This window comes from Lepisma saccharinum, chromosome 4, assembly GCF_977018435.1.
Source record: "Lepisma saccharinum chromosome 4, izLepSacc3.1, whole genome shotgun sequence".
NCBI classification, from domain to species: Eukaryota; Metazoa; Arthropoda; class Insecta; order Zygentoma; family Lepismatidae; genus Lepisma; species Lepisma saccharinum.
The window spans coordinates 77,922,613-77,944,040 of record NC_139232.1 but is presented as its reverse complement, the minus strand read 5'-3'; the positions used below and the strand labels follow the sequence as shown (position 1 = coordinate 77,944,040).

Here is a 21,428-nt window from a genome sequence, read left to right as displayed (position 1 = left end):
GGTATTGATATTTAGTAATTCCAAGCTACTCCAAAGTGTTCAAAATACTACGTAATATAATTTCTTTTCATTTACCTGTGCCTTTCAAGGTCTCGTACTTGGGTGAGGAAGTGTTTTATATCCACAATTCTCCTCCCTTCTAAAGTTGCCACCTTAGGATCTGTGCTCGGGTGGGGTGGTCCCACCTCAATCAGAAGTTCCGGCAAGTCTTGTTCGCTGTAATAAAAATATGGCATGACAAGAACTTCGGATGTAAAACAATTGTGCATATAAGGAGCATTAAACCTTTTTCATTACATTTATCTCCTGAAATCGTCAATTCACTTTTTTTTTAAATAAATAATTTACAAAATCATCATAAATCCCAATCTTTGCAATCGTCGTTAATAAGATGAAAAGCTACAATGAATATGGAAAACAAAAATGGAAAAGAATGAGTGATTCTGATAGCATTTTCTCAGCTGATTTCAAATCTGTTTACTGTTTTTTTCTATCGGGCACAGATTGTTTTATCATCATGCAAATTATTTGTTGTAATGAAATAACTTTGTTTATTGAAACAAATATATGTTACATTCTGTATACTGACGTAAAATGTACTTACTTGTAAGGGATCTTCTGCTGTATTTAGCTTGAGGAACATCTATCTTGAGAGTTCAGGAGTATATTTCCTGATGGAAGCGTTCACAATGTATGTCACTTATAGTGCAATTGTCGAATGGGGATAAGTTCAAATGTTAGACCAACAAATAGGTTTTTAGGAACACATCCTAGTTTCTGTAGTTATCAAGACACCGCCTAACACGTTCTTTGTAGTAAACTGCCTGTCGAATTTTGAGGAAACTCTTTCCAAGCCCTTGGGGTGATCCTCTTGCTCCCACTTCACCTTCATTCAAACATGGGCCGGTCTCCGTGGCGGAGTGGTTAGCACACTGCGCTTATGACGCCAGGAGTCCCAGGTTTCAATCCCGGCGTAATATTGGAATTTGATTGATTTGCTTGAATTTACTTCGCTTTTGTGCCACTTTCGGCTCATCGCAAAGATGGGGACGAGTGATGATATGGTGAAACTAATGAATGGAAGTGCACAAACATCTATTCCCAGCCAGGGATTCGAACCCGGGATACCTAGCGTCGTAGGGCGATGTGCTAACCACTCTGCCACGGGGGGCGGCGCATGCAGTTTGTTACTGTCCATTCATCAATTCCATCATGTCATCACTTATCCCCATCTTCGTAAAATAAACGAAATCAATCAATCATACCGGGGTGAGGGGGGTGAATTTGAAAATATTGTTTTGCATATTTTTATTTATTTTTACTGATTTCATATTACTTTCCTTTTTGCTTACTAAACTTCTTTCCCCTCTTGAAATACTGTGAGTGAGTACATATCTGTCCTCAAGAAGTCATTCTCATAAGCAGTTGAAGTAGTCATCATGACTAATCAATAGACAAATAGGCTATTATATCTTGATATTTGAAAACACTAAAAACGTTGTAGCGTGTCGATGGTATGTAATCGCGAAATTATCTTGTTTGCTTCATTCGCTCTGTAAGAGCATAAGAAATTTATATTTATTTTTATTGAAAATTAAATCAGTTTTCCGTTTGAGAAGAAATATTGATTTATTGATTGATTTGTTGTTTCATGAACAAGCATTGTCGATTTACAGCTTCATTTTTAGATACTTACTTATTGCAAAAGTTCCACTCTTCTTGTGGCACTTGGTTTGCCATCCTTCGTTTGTTGTGCCGCGCTTCCAAAGCCCTGAAAGCGAAGGATGTGGTACATTACTTCACATAACATTATTTAAATTAATTTACATTTCACCATTCACCCTCATCGTCGCATTAATTGACACAGAAACCGATATTAAAGGGACCAATACAAAGAGAAGAAATACAACCTACAAAAACACGCCTGTCATTAGCGATACTTACAATCAGAATTTGGTCACTTGTTTCACATTTTACACATAATTACTACGTGCACGAATGATATTCAACAAATAATCGTACAATCCGATCCCCGTGGCAAAATGGTAAGCGTAAATGGCTACCAATCCAGAAATCCCATGTTCAAACCTGGAATGTTTCGTTGTGTTTGCGCAATAACCATTTCATCATTCATCATTATCGTCGCGATTAATTGGAGAGGTACAAGTGTGAGGCAATATAACCAACTTTCGAATTGAGATAATCGTATAACTAGTCCCAGTGTGTAAATGTTATGAAATAATAAAAGTTTACAACTTTTAAATCAAAACATGCACAAAAAGTTCATGGAGAATTGTAAATTAATCAACGACAACTAAATGCCATTGATTTGTTTGTTTGATTTGATACATATAATTCAATAAATTGCAACAAAATTTTTGATGAAGAAAAATATCTCGATTGTTAATTTCTAGCATCTATATTTCTATGTGATGTATGCTAAACCCATTTTTTTTAAAAAAAATAATAATTTCAGATCATGTATTTTGGAGGGGTGCCTACTGACCCATCAACTACCCCGCCCTCTGTTTCACCCTTGTCTTACAGTAAAGAAGCCCAATAGGGCAAAATTAAAAGGTAGACTTCGAGAAATGCGAAAGAAATCACTGCCGGTTTTTCTCTAGCCTGTTCAGTACAATAAAACTAAAATATATTGTCGTAAATAGTAATGTCCACTACCACAGCAAAACTCTCTGAAAATGAAATACAACTTACTTGCGAAGTGATAGCTTTCTCTGATTCTTCTGTGCCTTGCTCTGCAAGCTTCCCTTGCATTTTGTCTTATTGCCCATTCTCGAGATGCAGCAAACAAACAAACAAACAAATCTTAGAAGATAACCACGCACACACTCACAAATGTACTCCTGAGCAGTCGACTGTAGACTAAGTTGAGACTCACTGAAAATCAAAGGAACTGACCAAGAAGGCAAAAGAGGCAGTTGCCACATAGTTGAGATTCGTAAAATGAAAATTGCAATAGTTAGGTATTTCTTCATCCGTAAACACCATTAGTTCACTCACAAAGAGGAAAAGCGAAATTTTTATTTTTTTGAAGCCTGTGTTTTATTTGTACATTTTGTGGTTAATTTATTTCATTAAAACTGGCAACGTGTTTACTCTGGACTATGCAGGACTCTTTCCTCCGAAAGGAACATGTTTCTCGTCATTTCACCGGACACCTCGCCCCTCCCTCACTTCCGTTCTCCGCCGCGACCTGGGAAGGGGGAGGGGTTTGTAGTTAGATGGTTGTGAAGAATCGGAGAAAATGCGGATTATAATTTTTATTATTCTCTTGGAATTTTGGAAATATGAAACTTCCAATGGCGCAGAGAAGCATACTATAATAAATCAACTATCCTTTCACAATGCGAGTTGATTGATTTTATTTCACTTCGCTGTTTTGCCACTTTTGGCTAAGCGCGAAGATGTGAATGGGTGATGATATGATGAAGATACACTCATAAAGAACACCCTGGCCGGAATTCGAACCCGGGACCCCTGGCGTCGTTGCACGACATGCTAACCACTCCGCCACGGAGGCCGGCATATGAACTGTTCAGTTTGAAGATTTCCGTCATGTGAAGTAAAGTTGAAGTTGTTGCATTTTTTTCTCCATAAGGAATGAATGGGATTCTATAAACATTTATTCATCATGATTTTCAAACATAGTGTATTGCTAATGAACTAGAAATCGCTTGCACTTGCAACATGGGGGAGAAATTCACACTATATCATGTGGTAAGGTTATATTTTAGTAGCAGTACCCATTCCGACGATGTAGAAATAAATGTACACCTGGTACGAAACTGCCAAGTCTTCTAATATATGCAATTAATATGAACATCAAACCCAAATATGCACAAAGTGTTTCAAATCGAGTCAAATGAATTAATTCGTTGAAAGCATTTGAATTTTCCTCAAGGAAAAAAAGAAATATGCAAAAATTCGCCAGCGAATCATCATCACTCATCTTCATCGTCGCCATTAGTAAAAAGTGGCAAAAAAAAACCCAACGGTAAATAGCAAAACTTTAAAAACCAAGCGGGACTCCAACAAAGTATAAAAAATTGAAGGTAAGGACTTCACTTCTCTATACATTGCTAACAAAAGTAACAAGAGTGAAGTACTGGCCTGGGTTTGTAAATAAAGATACAGAAGGTTCGAAACATGTAGGGGAATTCGTACCTGTAAGTCCCATGACGTCACTAACATCTTATACTAACACGACACCCTCTCTTTTTACTCTTGGAAACAAATTATTTCCTATTACTGACTAATTGTTGACATTCCTACAGTAGCAACCAATGCCCTGGATGTTAGCTCCCAAACAAACTTTCACACCCCGCTTGCTTCTTGCCTTTGTCCTTGAAAATGTATCAGAAAGAGGTAACTTTTGTTACAGTGACAACAGTTAGAAAATAAAGTATCAGTGAATATATATATATGTGTGTGTGTGTTTATATATATATATATATATATATATATATATATATATATATATATAAATATTATAACCCATGGCTTGATAGCCCTTGAAGGACCTTGGCCCTATCTCCCGTATATATATTAATACTTACTTACAGATTAGGGGTTAATTAAGTAATAACATAAGAAAATTGGGTTTAATTTTGTAAACGCTTGGGAAATTGAAAACTGATTATTAAAGGTTATCTTTTGTTAGAGTGACAGAAGTTAGGAAACAGCTATCATGTATCAGTGTAAACATTAGATTCTGGAGAATGCCTGGATAATTTGCCCATTTTTCGCAGATTAGGAGTTTATGAACAAATGATGCAAGGAAACCGGATATTTTTTAAAAAAGGATTGATACACACACACACATACATACATAGAGAATGAACTTCGATGGAAAACATACCACTTTCAAGTTTTCCAAAATGCACTTTAGATCCACGCTTAGCCAGTCCATTGTTCCTGAAGGACTCATCGGTTATGACGCACAAGCGGCTACAATCAGTATTCCTTGAAAAGCATAATGTTTGAAAAATACACGAAAAAATCTGACAAAGTTTGTCTATTTGTGGATCACTGTATGAATCTGTTTGAAATAGTTCCCTGGTACGAAGAAAAAGTAAACATAGTATTCGATGGAATTCTGATCATTTCCAAAGTATTTCCATGATGGAAAGTAAATTCGGCAAAATACAGAGCGTTCCCTGACATTTGGTACGAGACTCGGCGGAAAGCGGCTCGACATCGGCGCTTGTCTTTCCCGGTGAATGGGTCCGCGACAGCCGCTTATATTAAACCTCGTAAAAATGTTTAGAGTAACAGGGTCAGTTCTGAATAAAAGAGGAAAGAAAAATGGGAAAATAAAGTATACAAAGACAATCCGCACACCATCCGTGAGTTAAAAGAGAGTATTGTACGAAAAATCGGGAGAATTACAGTAGACGAACTTGCACGTGTAAATGTCAATTTCCTTCGGAGATGCCAGGAATATGTTGCAGCAGAGGGACATCATTTTTAACACCTTCTGTAGTCAAGGTTAGTACACAATATAAAAACTGTAATTTTAATAGCCGATTCTAGCGACTGTCGCTGACCCGTTCACCGGGAAAGACAAGCGCTGATGCCGGGCAGCTTGGCGCCGAGTCTCGTAGCGAATGTCAGGGAATGCTCTGTAGTAGTATGCTTGAAAGTAGGAAATGTAAAGGTTTTTTTATTATTATTTTTTTTTATTTTTTTTATTTTAACATACGTTCAGTGTGAAATTCACATTCAGTAAAAGCAAAATAAACATTCAATACACAAAAACCTGTCTATTTATCGTCCGAAATCACAGAGCATCCCAAAATTATCCGAACAATTTGTTCAGGGAGATTTAAAAAAGCCCTGTGAACAAAATAACACCGTTTTATTCAGTAGCGTACGCAAGGGGGGGGGGGGGTTACCGGGTTCAAACCTCCCCCTTGAGCTTTTGAAATATTATGGAAAATGCTGTAGAAAAAAATTGAAAATGGCTAATTTATCACAGTCAAAGATCTGCGACAGTATTAATAATAATAATTTGAATTATTATTCCCATGCAGCATGAAGAAAAACACAACATTCCAAACACAATCTAAGCGGCCGCCAAGTTCAATTTTGCAATTTGTTTTGCAAAAAGTCGCGCAGTGACTCTCGCGAAAATTGTGAAAATTCCTTGCTTCGTCGCAGTGTGCCGACCTTATTTCAAACGTTCTTCCCGGTACTGATTTCACATCCCCTTGTGCACTCTCAAGTGATGCTGAGTCTACATTCACATCATTAAATAATGTTGAAGAAGTGCTTTGTGAATCACCTAGAAGTGATAAATGTGTTGGAATGTCTATAAACTTACTTTTCAACGAAAACATAGACTCAGTGGAATTCAGCAACATGTATTCTCGCGCTTCATCATCATCCTGGGCGAGTTCCATAGGTAAAGGTAACGTAAATTCCCTCGTGCATATAGCACCGTGCCATGAAGGCACACGTAGTGGTGTGGTGGGCCCCAAAGATTCTCGATCTCGAACTATTTTGCAGGTGATGTGATCAGCACCATGCTCCGGCAGCCTTCGTCCCCCAGGGTTGCTCTCAGACCCATTGCTATGAGGCTGGGTGCGGAGACAAGGTTGGATAAATTCCAACCAATTCCGGGAATCGAACCCGGATATCCCACGAAGTTGTCAAACTTGACCAGCGCGGCTCCTTGAATGAATTTCATATTTCGATCGATTATTTCAATAAATTTAATATAGTTGCTTGTTTTTATGGATTTTTTTCACACTTAAAATGTCTCACTTATCATATACAAATAACCGTTGACTAGACAATTATTTCGTAACAAAGAAACAAAAGAAATGTAATTTTGTTCTATTTCTTTCATAAATAGCAGCTGCATTAGTAGTAATTATTAGTAGTAATTAAACTAATTGATTATAATAATTATTAATTAATTTATTTTTATTAATTAATTAAAGTGTAATAAAACAATGGTGATGTGAATTTGTAGAAAGTTTTCGAAATAACACCCCCCTTGATGAAATCCTGCGTACGCTACTGGTTTTATTTCCTACCCCAGCACTAATAAATCATCGTTCTTGAAACAGAGATGTCCCAAAGTTTAATATATATTGTGCGGAAACGAAAAATTGTAATGAGGAGAAGTACAAGTTGCAGTAAAACAATAGGTAAACAATGGTAAACCAAATAAATATAGATATAATGTAAATATGTACTGTATTTGTTCGGTTACATATATATTGAGACAAATCCATGAAGAATTACATAATTATTATAGTAACTCCATGCCTCTCCCGTATTCTGCCTGTAATTTTCCAGGCTTGTTCAAGTACGTTACTGCATATTACAAGAAACTGTATAATATGTTTCCTGCCTTTCTACCTGAAATCTATTCCCTGCTGTCTGCTTTTGTTTTTCTACCGTCCCTACTTTTCATAGCTTCCAGGGCCTTCTTGCCTAGCATGCCTTGGTCGCGAATCCCACCCTGCAAGCTTGTTTACTCTGGTGGACCCATCAGAAAGATTTTTCCTCTAAAACGAACATGTGTTTCTCGTTCGGTGACCAGTAGACAGACCTCTTCTCGCCCCTCCCCCTCTGCCCTCCGCGACGAGCCTCGAGGGGTGAAGCGTGTGCGGGGTAGCTGTAGCAGATAGGCAGAAATTTAACATTGCGCATATGGGAGAATTACTTTACTGGTTCTCTTGGGAATATCAAACTTCCGATGGCGGAAAAAAACATATGATGGGGTAGAGGATCCATTGAAGATTATATTTTCAGAAGGAAAATACAAAACTCCCATTGGTTTAGCCGTAACTTGAATTTAAATTTGCTCCTCCATAAGGAATACATGGGATTCTGTAAATACTAATTCATCATATTTTTCAAAGACCGTATAAGGCGTAATAATCAACTTAAGAAACCGCTTTCACTTGCCAAATGGGGAGAAATTCATACTCTTCATTTCTGGCGGAGATCTTTTTAGTAGCATTGCTCATTCCGACGATATTGGAATAAATGCATGCCTGGTGCGTTATTGTCCCTCTTCGCCTTAAGTATTCTGTAATTTATTGAAATTTTAAACCAACAGGTGAAGGAATTCATTTGCTATATACATTAATTTTAATATCGAGTAAAACCTCTCTCGTGGCATAGTGGTAACATCGTTGCCTTATAGACAAGGGGTTTCAGGTTCGATACCCATTGGAGGCACATCATGGTTTGAATCCCATTTTAAGTACTAGGTCCACTCCATTTAGCATATCTACAAATAAAGTTAAAAACAAAACTCAACAGGTATTAATTAAATTTAATTCTACACATTTCATACTCTAATAATAAGGATTTTACACCCTGCCCCCACTCCCTCGTCCCATTCAAGGATAAGTACAGTGCATATTTCAAAATGACATTTTTTTATACTGATTATTCCATATTATTTTTCTCCCCCTTTATCTTAATTGCAACAGTATGCATGAATACTAATGCAGGAGGAACACAAACACACTTTTGAAAAGCTAACAGGGTTTCTGGAAGTGTTATACACTGTACCATTTATTATACTGAATATTTTTGTTGCCAAACTTCTAATATTTATATTGCATTGAAATGTGAGCATGTCATGTGTTCACACATATAAAACTAAACAAAAGATAAATCCAGAACTCAAAATATCATGTAAGATTTTTGAGAAATGGCATGTTAAATGCCACCATGTGGTACTGGTGCATACAGTATACCAGCAATTATCTAAAGGTTGAAACAATAATATTAATAAGAGGATCCACACTAGTACTTACTTATTCATTTTTTCTAGTGTTCAAAATCAATAAATGTATTAATTTTTAGGATTGCGAGCCTAAATATATCTGCTACATTTTCTTCTATTATTGCCAATAATAATCTTCCTCTTTTCCCAATATAATAAAAAAGATTGCAACAATAAAGTAACAATTTATTTGTTCATTTGCCACCCTCAAAAATACTGGAGGGCAGACTTCATAAAGTTTGAAGTTTGTTGTTTTTTGTTTTTCTTTGTATAATGTGCATGTGTACTAAGGGTTTATTGAACTAAATAAAACAAGAATACAGTTTTGTCATTGTATATGAATCTTGAGCTTCAAAGCTTTAATACAACAAACTTTTATGTCTCAGTTTAAACTCCGCATTTTAAATTCAGTCTGAAATACAACTGGATTGTGGTTTCTGCCCTAGTTTTTTAAGGTTTGTATCTCTTTTCTGAAACTTCTCACAAAGAAACTGTACTCTACAAAGTGTCCCATAAGATTAGAAAAAGAAATGAAAAAATAAAAACCCTTTTGCAATTCCTGTAAATGAAATTACACAGATTCTCTAATTGTTATAGAATGAATAGAAATGGGCGTTGAGAATCCATTTTTTGCTGTTCACACACATCCTTTAATGAGTTCCTCTCACCTGCCTCCAAAATTGAAACATTTCTGACCAGTATACATATTAGGAGTATTATGTGTAGAAACTTAATTTGTGCATGAGTGTGTTATTTACATAGGGTTACCAGATGTCTGGTTTTCCCCACACATGTCCTACATTTTGAGTATCACATAATATTAATTAGGAAAATACGTAAAAAAAAAATATCATGCAAGTTACAGTCTATGGACTGCGCTTCCAAACTCAATAGTGAAATTTATTTTGATTTGTCATTGCCCAAAAAGAAAAGTTTGTCCTGGTATTAAACAAATGGGAAAACGGAAGCAATTAATGAACAAAGTTTTGGGACCACTTTCTGATAACATCACTGTTCAGTGACAGCAGAATTTCTTACCTTAGGGTTTATACTGATGGAACAAGGTACTGCCCATTCTTATTCAATATCATTTGATTGTAAAGAAGGGGTATAGAGAACAAAGTTATTCAGGGTGTCTGCCAGTCAAGAAATCATGGAAGTCAAGAAAAAAGTAAAGAAATCAACAAGTAGGTCAAGAAGTCAATAAAAAGGTGATAGATTATTCTTGTGGTCAAGAATTTTTGCTATCATTACGACTGATTGGGTGATTTAGTTTATTTTACTTTACTTTTTTCTGTCCCTTTGGCTAATCGCGAAGATGAGGATGAATGATGGTAAGATGAAGGGACTGTCACAAACATATAGGGACAACCGACAAGGGTTTTCATTAAATAAACATTTATTTTCTTAATTACTAATTTCCAACTTTACCTAAGTAGGGGTTGAATAAATAGACGTTAAGAAAAATGGAAAAAAGGTCTAGAAAAGTCCAGAAACAGTCAAGAATTCTGGATGTGTTATTTTCGTATACACCCTGTTATTGAACTAAAAACTACCCAAGATGAAACTTCTGGAACCATTATTATTAATTGCTGAATATTTGTTTGCCATTACAGGTCATAATTGAAATGTTGAGAGGGTATTTTCATTACCATCAGCACAACAGACTCACGAGAGAAATTGTTTTTTTTTTTCATAAAGTCTGTAAAATATTTGTTTGGTACTGGTCCTTATAATTTCAAAGAGTGTGACTGTCTACTCTAACATACTAAATATAATTTGACTAAATCTGAAATTTTGATAAAAATTGTCTCATCTGAGAAGTACCACTTAAATCATGTAGCAAGAGGTGCATTGATTAGTATGATTGCAAGTTTTGAAATTTTGCATTTAAAAATTCATTAAGAATTCATTTTTTTTAAAACTGAAAAGTGTCGTTTTTCAACTACTTTCTAAAGTGTTCTATAGAAATATGTATTATTTATTGAGAATGTTTTGTGTCCTACATTTTGGGACATTTGTCGTACATTTCCCTTACAGCGATCTGGTAACCCTATATTTACATTGCACACAATTCAAATTTCACATTAGTTGAAATAACTTATATTTTTGCTTTATGTATTTTTAAGGTTATTTTCAAAGAAGCCATATATTATACAACACTCTCTTGAAAGAGCAATTCCTGTCGACACCTGTAATGGCAGCAGAAGACAGAAGATCTTTCTAGATTTGCAGAAACAAAATTCCTCATGTGGTAATACTCCCGTCACAGAGAGACTAAAATCACAATCTTTGGAACGTGAAGGAAATGGTGAAATGCAGATAACCTTAGTTAGTAATTCCTGTATCGGGTGTGAAAGTGAAAAATCTTTTGAAAATGATGAATCAAGATTGTCAGTGCAGAAGGAGCAAAAGGGTGCTTACAACTGTACTGTTTGCAAGACTGTTTTCCCTGCCCAAAGAGAATTTCAGTATCATCCAAGTCCACATACATGTGATAAATCGTACAAGTGTTCCAAATGCTCCAAAAGATATTGCCACAAGCGTTGGATTGCAATGCATGTAATGAGTCATAAAGAAGTAATTAAGTGTTCTTTCTGCTAGAAAGGATTTATGGGTAAATGGTCTTTCATGGTCCATCAGAGGATTCATACCGGAGAAAAACCTTTTAAGTGTTCAGTGTGTTGTAAGAAATTCACTTTTTCTAGCAATATGAGAGTTCACCTCCAACGGCATAAGGGAGAGAGACATTACACATGTTCAGAATGTGGAAAGCAATTTTATGTTCTGAGGGATCTCAAAGTTCACCTCAGAACACACACTGGAGAGACTCCATATGCATGCAATATTTGCTCTAAAAAGTTTATGCATTCACACAGTTTAAGATATCATTTGAGGAGGCATTCTGGTGAAAGGCCTTACAAGTGTCCTGATTGTGAAAAGGGATTTCCATACAAGCAGCTACTGACAATCCACTACAGAAACCATAGTGGAGAGAGGCCATACAAGTGTACTGTATGCAGTAAAGCTTTTTCTCAAGGTGCACACCTTAAAGCGCATCAGCGTGTGCACAGAGCATATAAATGTTCTGTGGGTTTAGAAACACTACCCAACCTGATGGAAATGAAGATACACAAAACCATGCACAAGAAAGATGCAACAATTGAATGCTCAGTCTGCAAGAAGAAATTTATGAAGAAATCCAGTTTTCAACGCCATTTAAACTCTCACTTTCGTGAAAAAAAACATAAATGTTCTGTTTGCGGGAAAAAGTTCTCTTCAACTGACCAACTCAAACGTCATATGAGGTCTCACACAGGAGAGAAGCCTTTTGAGTGTTCCATATGTTCCAAAACGTTCACTGAGAAGAGTAATTTGGCAACTCATATTCGCTCACACATGCAAGACAATTCATACGAATGCTCTGTATGTAACAGGAGATTCCACTCCAAGTCTGCTCTTAGCAGACACTTTGAAATACATTCTTCTGATAAAAAAAGGCCTGTGTGTCCGATATATAAGCAAACATTCAGCAGTAAATTGTGCCTGTCCTCACATTCTAGACTGCATAGTGGGGAGAGTCCTTTTGTGTGTGCACATTGTGGTTTGACTTTCCGACAAAATCATCACCTAAAAATTCATGAACGGACACACACTGGAGAGAAACCATATTCTTGTTCCACTTGTAAAAAAAAGCTTCTCCTGTAGAAGCAGCTTATCAAAACATATGAGGTACCATACAGGGGGAAAACCTTATGCATGTGCAGTGTGTCATAAACAGTTCTACCAGCACTGTCACTGGAAAGCACACTCACGTATTCATGCTGTTAAGTAAACAGTTAAGAAAACATACAGAGTGATCCGTTTGAGATGTCAGAAAAGTAAACCTCTTATCATCGACATAACAGATTTATGTGTCTTCCTGTGCAAGTTCAAGCTTTTGTGGTGAAATCCACTGTATATTTTAAATATACTCCCATTACTTCATGCCAAGGTCCGTGGAATCAGTCTTCCTCCCTGCCTGAGAAGGTCCCGCCATAAGTGGGCTTTCTAACAACCCCCGTGGTCAAGAATTCTGGGACGTCATCGCAGAATCACTTGCCTTCCTTCGCCAGTCTTTTTACATGGAAGCGCATTGGAGGCACAAATGTTTTCAATTAGTATACAGACATATGTGTATGCAATTATTGTTGAAGTTTTTGTAGGCAACGTCGTACTTAGAGAGAGGGTCCGAGGGGATCAAGCTCCCCAGGAAAATGTTGCCAAGTACGAAAATTAAATAACCAATTGCAGTATGCAGGGTTTAAAGTGAGCCGGAACCCTCTGGAATTCAGTTTGTTGACGGAACTCAGTTCCTGCTGCGACATAATACACGAAAGTCCACCCTGTGTTACACCTTGTAAACAATAGGTAAAGAGGAAAGAGCTAAATTTGTCTCTTGACAAATTTAGAATAAAATATACATTTCATTCAGTGTAATTCGTTTAAGTTTTAATTGAGAACCTAATTTCCTGAAGTGACAGATGCGATAGATCTTGTGTTTATAGGATGCAATCATGATAATAATAATATAATCACTCTATTTTTCTCTTGCACAAGCAATTATGAATGGCGAATTGTTTTATTTCACTTGGTGCTTTTTGCCACTTTTGGCTAGTTGTGAAGACGAGGAAAAATGGTGGTAAGATATATATATGAGGGTACAATCACAAATACCTATTGACAGCACACAACACAAGACCCAATGAGGATTATACTGGCCATGGATTCAGACGCCCCTGAATAATGGAGTCCAGTGAGGTTGACATTTGGGTGTCATGAGAAGGGGTCACTCTTTACACCCCCACACTATTTGCCACTCGAGCGAAAAATGCTCATTGCAGAATCTAGTCCATGCCATGCCCCTGAAATGAAATGAAGTGAACGACGTAATGAATCAAATATTTTGTTGTAACTATTGAAAAGTATTGACACACAGTCGTTGTTTTCAAATGACTTTGTCAAAGCAGAGGGAAAGCTTGCTTCTGCGGTGACGTCACGAGTTTACAATCCCTGCCTCCTGTGGAAAAGGGGTGCTTATGGTCACACCTCTTGAAGCGGGGTAGGGGAAAGTCTTCACGGACCTTGACTTAATGTGATATTGAATGCAGTTTCAGTCAATACAAATATACTGCTGGAAAACCGGACACTTTAATATTTGACATCTGAATTGCAATAACAGCTCGCAGGTATATTACAGAATGTTCGGCAGATCATGTAGTACCATATGCACCATTCCTAGGCTCGGACTTTGTTTATGCATTCGTACTTAATTCAGTTTCTGCAACATTTAGTTAGCCCTTGTACCAGAGCTTTTATCGACCCATTGTGTTATCACATAAAATGCAAGTGTCCGGTTTTTTTTGTCCAGCAGTATATATCATTGGGAGATTCATCTTTAGGAGATTCAATTTTCAGCACTTAAGAAAGTTTGCTGATCCATTGTTTTGGTAACAAAAGATAAAGCACATTTTGTATTTGCATTTTGCATTACAATTAGTCATGTAAGACAAGTTTAGTAATCCATTGTTTTGGTAACTGAAAATAAAATCACACTTTGTATCTTAATTTTACATTAAAATTAATATCATGTAAGGGTAATGCATTTTATTTAACTAGGTAATCCAGCCACTTGCTCAATGGAAAATGATTAATGAATATTGAATTTTATTACAATTTTAATTCCATATTTTTATTAAAATAACTAAATATAGACATATATTTTTTGATACATATAAATCCATTTCCTGCTGATAACATATACAGGGTGAGTCATAAGTCTCCATACAAATGGTGAAAACAGTGACTAATGTTTATTTTTCCTTTTCAGGCAGGTGAACCAATGAAAAAGAGATGCCACTAACGAAGGAAGAACGGATTGACATCATTCTGTTGGCTGGGAGTGGCACCACCCGTCATGTAGCACGTACATTCAATCCAACCCACAGAACACAGATAACCCATGACACCATGGCCAACCTTATCAAGAAATTCAGAAGGACAGGTTCCTCCACCGACGAAAGCAGGCCTGGAAGACCAAATACAGCAACAGATTGGATTGTGAATTGCTATCCGTCCAGTACCTGACATTTTGCCTCTTCACTTCACCAGTGACAAAAAAATTAACCTCATCTGAAAAAAGAATGGAACTAACAAAACCAGGAACATTCTCGTTCATGTTCAGTGCCCTTTCACAGAACTCTGCTCTACAGTCGGGATCATCCTCTGTAAGATGTTGCAAGAGCTGCAGCTTGTATGGGTGCCACTTGTTCACTTGGAAACTGCGCATGGCACTGCTTTGGCTGACTCAAATTTCTGCAGAGAGGCGTCAGGTCCCCTTTGTTGGGACTCCTGGTCATTGCTGTCAGCACCTGCATTACCCTCCTTTCATCTGTTGCTGTCTTTGGTCTTCCAGGCCTACTTTTGTTGATGACGGAACCTCTCCTTCTGAATTTCTTGATAAGTTTGGCCACGGTGTCATGGGTTATCTGCGTTCTGTGGGTTGCATTGAATGTACGTGCTACATGACGGGTGGTACCACTCCCAGCCAACAGAATGATGTCAATCCGTTCTTCCTTCGTTAGTGGAATCTCTTTTTCATTGGTTCACCTGCCTGGAAAAAAAAATAAACATTAGTCACCATTTTCACCATTTGTATGGAGGCTTATGACTCACCCTGCAGTATATATTTTAACATGTCTTTGTATAAGTGTTTAATGAGATATCTTCTACATCCTATATTGAACAAATTTTACTATATTTAATTACTAAGGAAAATATTTTAAGGTGCATAAGTATGGTTGGGAAAGGGAAAAAAAAGAAGGTTCTGAAAATGTTTTCGAAAAGGTGCAAAAAAAGGTGCTGATGAAAATGCTTTTTTTCAATGCTCTCTTTTTCTGCACCTTCGGTATATAATGTGTTCAGACCACATAGAGAACTGTGGTTCTGCCGAATTGATTTTGTTGAAGTTCTTGTCTTCTCTCGCAGGTTTTGCTACATTATCTCTGGAGCTATTGGAGCTGCAATGATTATATTATACAAATTATAGCTCTTGTTCTGCTCTGCAAAATGAAAGTATAGGATTTTATGTACCTGCTCAAGAAGAGTGAAAATCATTTATCTTTCTGTCAAATTTTTTAACAAAACATGAAAGAAGGCAAGGAAAAAGGTGCTGAAGCATCACAGAGGGGTTAAAATGGGGATAAATGTGCTAATCTCATGAAAAGGTGCAACAAAGTGTGTTCATTTAACTTGATACCATGTCCTAAAATGCATACCTCAAACGATCGGTATGAAAACAGCTATGTTTTTGGAAAGGTGCTGCACCTTAAAATCCATTCCCTGTTAATTACATACTTTGCTTAAATATATTACAAAGTCTGTTGATATTCAAGTACACCCACAAAATATCAAAAGCATGAAACACAAAATTATTATCTTGAAAACTGCGAATTGTGTGTAAAAAAAATTATGAACACCATAGAGTCAATATACCATTCACTATTTTACAATTTGTGCACCCAGAATTTTCTACACCACTGTATACCATTATTATATATCTACATTAACAATTTACACCAGAAAGATACTGGCTTAACACTATAATGTATCATACGTCATTATTTTTCCTTGTTCCATTTCTTAGCTTGAGGAATATGAAGATTGGTCTGACACAGAGGAAGTAGAGGATTTCCGCCACACTCATTAAGCTAGCCCCAATGAAGAGTCCAATAACACCTCCAACTGACACTGTAAAAGGGATTTTACTACTATTGAATTACAAAAATAATGCAGGTTTAGAAATGAAAAGTGGCTATAAGTTTTATTTAAATATGTGTTATCGTGTGTGTGAGTGTTGTATCATGCCTCATTTCCCCAAAATGTTTCCGTGCTGTGGGGCCAGAAGCCATGGGTTCGAGTTTTAGGTAGGGCATGGATGTTCCTTGTGGTATCTGTATCGGTAAGTATCGGTTCAATTTTTTTTGCCAATACCATCCGATACCGAAGGTTGATTGATTGATTTCCATTATTTTACTTCACTTTTGGCTAATTTGCTAAGATGGGAACGAGTGATGAGTGAGGGATGAAATTGATGAATGTACATCCATGCCCAGGTCGGGATTCAAATCCAGAACCCTTGGCATCGTAGTGTGATGTGCTAACCCCTCCACCAAGCGGGGCCGGTGATGATACCAAAGATTTTGAGTGGCTAGAGCATCCAAGAGAAACAACTAATTTGTCAATATTTGTTCTTTTCAAAAGTTGGTTTACCCTTCCTTGTGACAGGTTGGGGTCTCACACAAGAATTCCATGTACATTTCCGAATATGATGCACCCTCCTGGGAAGCAGATGACAAGATCAAAGGCAGGGATAAAGTGAAATATTACGTCAAAGAGTAGATGCGTCAACATGGTTACGGGGAACTAAAGATACAGGTATGTGACAAGTGCACGAATTCTTGCAAACATCGTTGGTTTATCAAAAAAGTGCATCGTTTTTCACTAGTTTTCGTACTGAATTAAAAGAGTGGCAATTGCGTGAAACTTGATAGGCAAGATTGTCGTTGAACGAATAGTAAAATAATGCGTGCGATAATGACCTAGTTAAATTGGAGAGTGACTTTGTAGCAAAGTAAAATTAGAGTCGAATTCATTAAAAAGAGAGCAACATTTTTGGAAAATCTCCCCCCACGTCCTTAACACCCCACATTCAATTTAAAATTGATGTACCTGAGCATTTGAATGAGTAGTATAATTCTGATTAAATAATTGTGTGCAAAATTATGACTTTATCTTTGGTAGAAGTTTATGTAATTGTTTGAATTAAGTTAATTGCATTTTCGCTGGTCGAAATATTAATACATATTATTAAATTATTAAAATTTGTGTCTAGTCAAAAAATGCACGAGAAAATATAACTTATTGAGTTAGATTGTACTTCTGTTGTATTTGATGAAAGTAGTTACACGTTAACTGTTCTCGGTATTCCCACTCTTGACACAATTTTAGATAGAAAATTTAATTATGTCCAGATGTGTGCATGTAAATGAAAAGAGCAAATGACTGCCGCATGTTTGTAAGAATAATTGTTGACGAGCAATATGTATATATATATGTATATTTGTGGAAAGTTTATGAGAAAATAAAATCATTGTTGGAAATTTGAAATTCTAGACGATACGTTATTTTCTAATTCCTTTTTCTTAACAACTGTAAACTACAAGAGTATTTAGAGTTATACAGTACGATGCATATTTATGATACACCTTTTGAAGTGAAAGTATGGTTTGTTGTTGCTTGATAGGTGTATTGTGTGTTAATTACAGTGCATGTTTGTAGCGTTAATAATTTCTATATCTGGGTACTTGAACTGCAATCTTGAATATCGCCTTATTATTATTTTTGGAAAATCTTTTCAAAGGATTGTTATTTACGTAATCATCTTTCGAATTTGTATATTGGCAATCTCGAGTGGATTTGTCGAAGAGGTTCCATAGAGCCTTGAAGTGTACCGTAACCTCGGTATGTATACTTCAACCCAAAGATTTTGTACATTCTGCGACTTATTAAAATTAACATCCACGTTTTTTTTCCTCGGGCCCAGTATCGTGCAACGAAGCAGACCGTTACAAGAGGTAGAAAAGAGATGCAAATTAATACAAAACAGAAATAGATCATATCCTATACCAATTATAAAATTATAAATTATAACATACTTATTTTATTCATGTATTTGGTAAAAAAAGTAATAAGTAACTAGCAACATATTCAAACCCACCTGCAATGTCCACCATCCCTCGTACAATTCTCATCCTTCGCCTTGTCTTTCCATGATGAGTGACGAATCTCCACCTCACTTGATTGTCAGGGTTATACAGATTGGTCACCCTAACAAAGTATAAGCAGAGTTATAGACTAAAAGTTTACAATTTTTCTTTCAAAATGATCTGCAATAAATAAATTACAAAAATGATATATAACATCAGGTATGCAATGTTAGTCAGAAAAATTCCTAAAGGATAATGAAAATTGGAAGCACTTTTTAAAATTGCATAACATTTTAGATGGTGTAGTTTATATTAACATTGAGTAGTGTAGTAGCTATTATATTGCACTAAGAAGTCAGGAATCCTGAGTTCGATTTCCCCTAATGCAAGGATATTTCTTCTGACAACTATTTTACCAGATTATCATAAATAAGTCATCATGATAAATCATTGACATAAAATAGACAATGATAACACATTACTGGAAATAGAAGGCCGCAATATGAAGTAAGATGTAGGTGGAAAATCAGAATTAATCCCATCAGCAACAATAACCGGTCTCCAACGTTTGGGCAGACCATGGATTCCATGCTGGTAGAATTCAGACGAACATGAATAAAGAAGTTGTCCAGTGCATAGTTCACCTCGTCGAGAATTCAGAACCGTCTTCCCCTTGGAGGGTTAACTGACAAATGGAACAAATGGTATTCCAATGGTGCAATGTCCAGGAAATATGGTGGCTGCATTAGTGTTTCCCAATCACGGAAGGGGCTACTTGATACGTAAGTGGTGTAGCACCCAAGTCGTGTGCAGGGTGAAACTAAAAGCGAAAAATCACATGTACCCCATGAGAACTCTGCAAGCAAGTGCAGAGCTTTGAAAATAATCGATTCTCTCCACTTGAAACGGTAACCTGTGAGCCACCGAGTCTGTTACCTATTCCCGCTCGACATGGAACTGTGTGGTTGGATGCAGGTTTGAGCCTTCTCAGATAACCTATGGCAAACAGGACATAACATAACGATGTGACCATCAGTTACCTTTTCCATCAAGGATCCAAGGTTACGAATTTGTATAGCAAGGATATCCTGACAGTAAGCATCCTGGTGCTAGCAGGGGCAAACCACGATCACAATGACAGGTTGCAGAAGTGTTAATATTCAGAAGGTTGAACACCCTAAATTTCTTCAACATGACATTCAGAACACTGGGCAGAACTCACATCAACTAAGCATTCTCAGATGACCTATTGCTAACTGGTCATAACTTGAGTGAGTTATTCGAAATGTTTCCTGCATACCCAGTGACGGACGCAAGGATGGCCTGGGGCACAACATACCCTGACCCGTAGTTAAGCCCTGCCTTCACAATTTTCCAATTTTCATGCACATGTTCCAATCGCTGCGAGTACACAATTGAATTGATCGTCTGGCCAGGTTTGCATCAGTTCACAATGTACGATACCCCCAAGCAGTCCACCAGACACAGAGCATAACCTTCTGTTGATGCAGTGATGATTTTGGTTGCTTGGGAAGGGGTTAATGTGGTGCCAACCAATAATAACGGCACCGTGGAGTATCGTAAATAACCTACTTCTCATCGCACATCAGCACTCTGTTGTCCAGAAATGGAGCCTTCTGATGTGGCAGCAAAGTAACACAGGCCTTAGCCTCTTTCTGAGCCTCTGTCACCTCATGTAGAACCCATCGTTCCACTTTATACCATTTTCCAAGCTGATGAAGATATTAGCAAATGTTATCTGCACTGCAATTGAATGCTTTTCCCAGTGCTGCCTTGAAAGCCTTATTATCTATGGGTTGTGGTGCATCCTGGAGGACTGTATCACTGTTCTTAAATTTCTTAAACCACCGTTGTACTTTTCACTTATTTACCATGTCCCTACAGAATGCATAGCAGATTTTTCTTTCCATTCACCAGTGCTTTCAGTCTAAACTCGTAAAGCACAGAGGCCCGTGTAACGCTGTTTGAGGTTCCTATGTTTGACAAGCTCTCACTGACGTCCCTGTTGACCTGTGGTGAACACAACCAGCAGGCTACAAGAGGAAACACTCACTAACACCTTACCTTTTTCTTACATGTCTCACCTTGAAATGAAATGTGTCCTGAGCATGTGACACCCTGTGAAAATCCGACAGAACTTTATTGGGTACCTAATGACAGTAATGTATAACAGAACAAATGCAATTGGATGACAGTGCTTTGTAGATTTAAATAATTTACACACAAAAAAATATATATATATTATTAACAGATTTAGGAAAGAAACCATGCCATTACAGCGAGCCATACATTAACCTGAAAAATGTGTTTGAAAAATTTGTAATTATTACCATTTTTCAGTTGATGGCATGTCACGGTATCCAGTGACATGTCAAAAATCACCGTTCAATATTAATCAATTTGTTTATTTAATCATATTATGGTTAACTGTAAAGTGTGAAGTTTGGTTTATGTTATCTGAATATTTCCAATGCATATGTGGTAAAATTGATATCCGAGCAAGACATCGGGAGTTGGGAGATGGGTTTTCTGAGTGACAGCACGAACTGTCAACATGGCAAAGTACATGGCATATTTGCAACCGAAGCGGCTCATCACGGAGAAAAGATGGACTTATTTTTGTCAGGACCAACAGAGGATTCGCCATGGGAGGGCAAACTACTTTTCATCGGAGCTTCACGGATGACCAGGATACTCAGCTAGAGCCCAAGCTAGCAAGAACCGAAGACACGCCCTGTGACCGCATTTCGAGACAATGAGCCGGGGTCATTTCATCTCTTCGGAAACCCAAGCCAAGCTAAGCCATCAACGGACAATTGTGAATCTGA

The 21,428-nt window shown here is 37.0% G+C and overlaps 2 protein-coding genes across 3 annotated transcripts in view; both read left to right on the top strand.

Moving 5' to 3' along the window:
* Positions 1–17,505, top strand: part of LOC145986611 (uncharacterized) — a 120,888-nt gene extending 103,383 nt beyond the window's left edge. The window contains exon 4 of one of the 2 annotated variants that reach the window (XM_083120830.1): positions 17,099–17,505. In XM_083120830.1, coding sequence (XP_082976956.1) covers positions 17,099–17,192 — 94 coding nt within the window. In that variant the 3' untranslated portion in view covers positions 17,193–17,505. Of the gene's footprint in view, positions 1–10,902; positions 11,378–17,098 lie in introns of those variants that run through there. The other variant, XM_083120829.1, reaches the window with a different exon arrangement.
* Positions 11,387–12,667, top strand: LOC145986612 (uncharacterized). The gene has a single exon (XM_083120831.1). The coding sequence runs from the start codon at positions 11,387–11,389 to the stop codon at positions 12,479–12,481; it is 1,095 nt and encodes a 364-aa protein (XP_082976957.1). The 3' UTR covers positions 12,482–12,667.
* Positions 17,506–21,428: the final 3,923 nt, after the last annotated feature.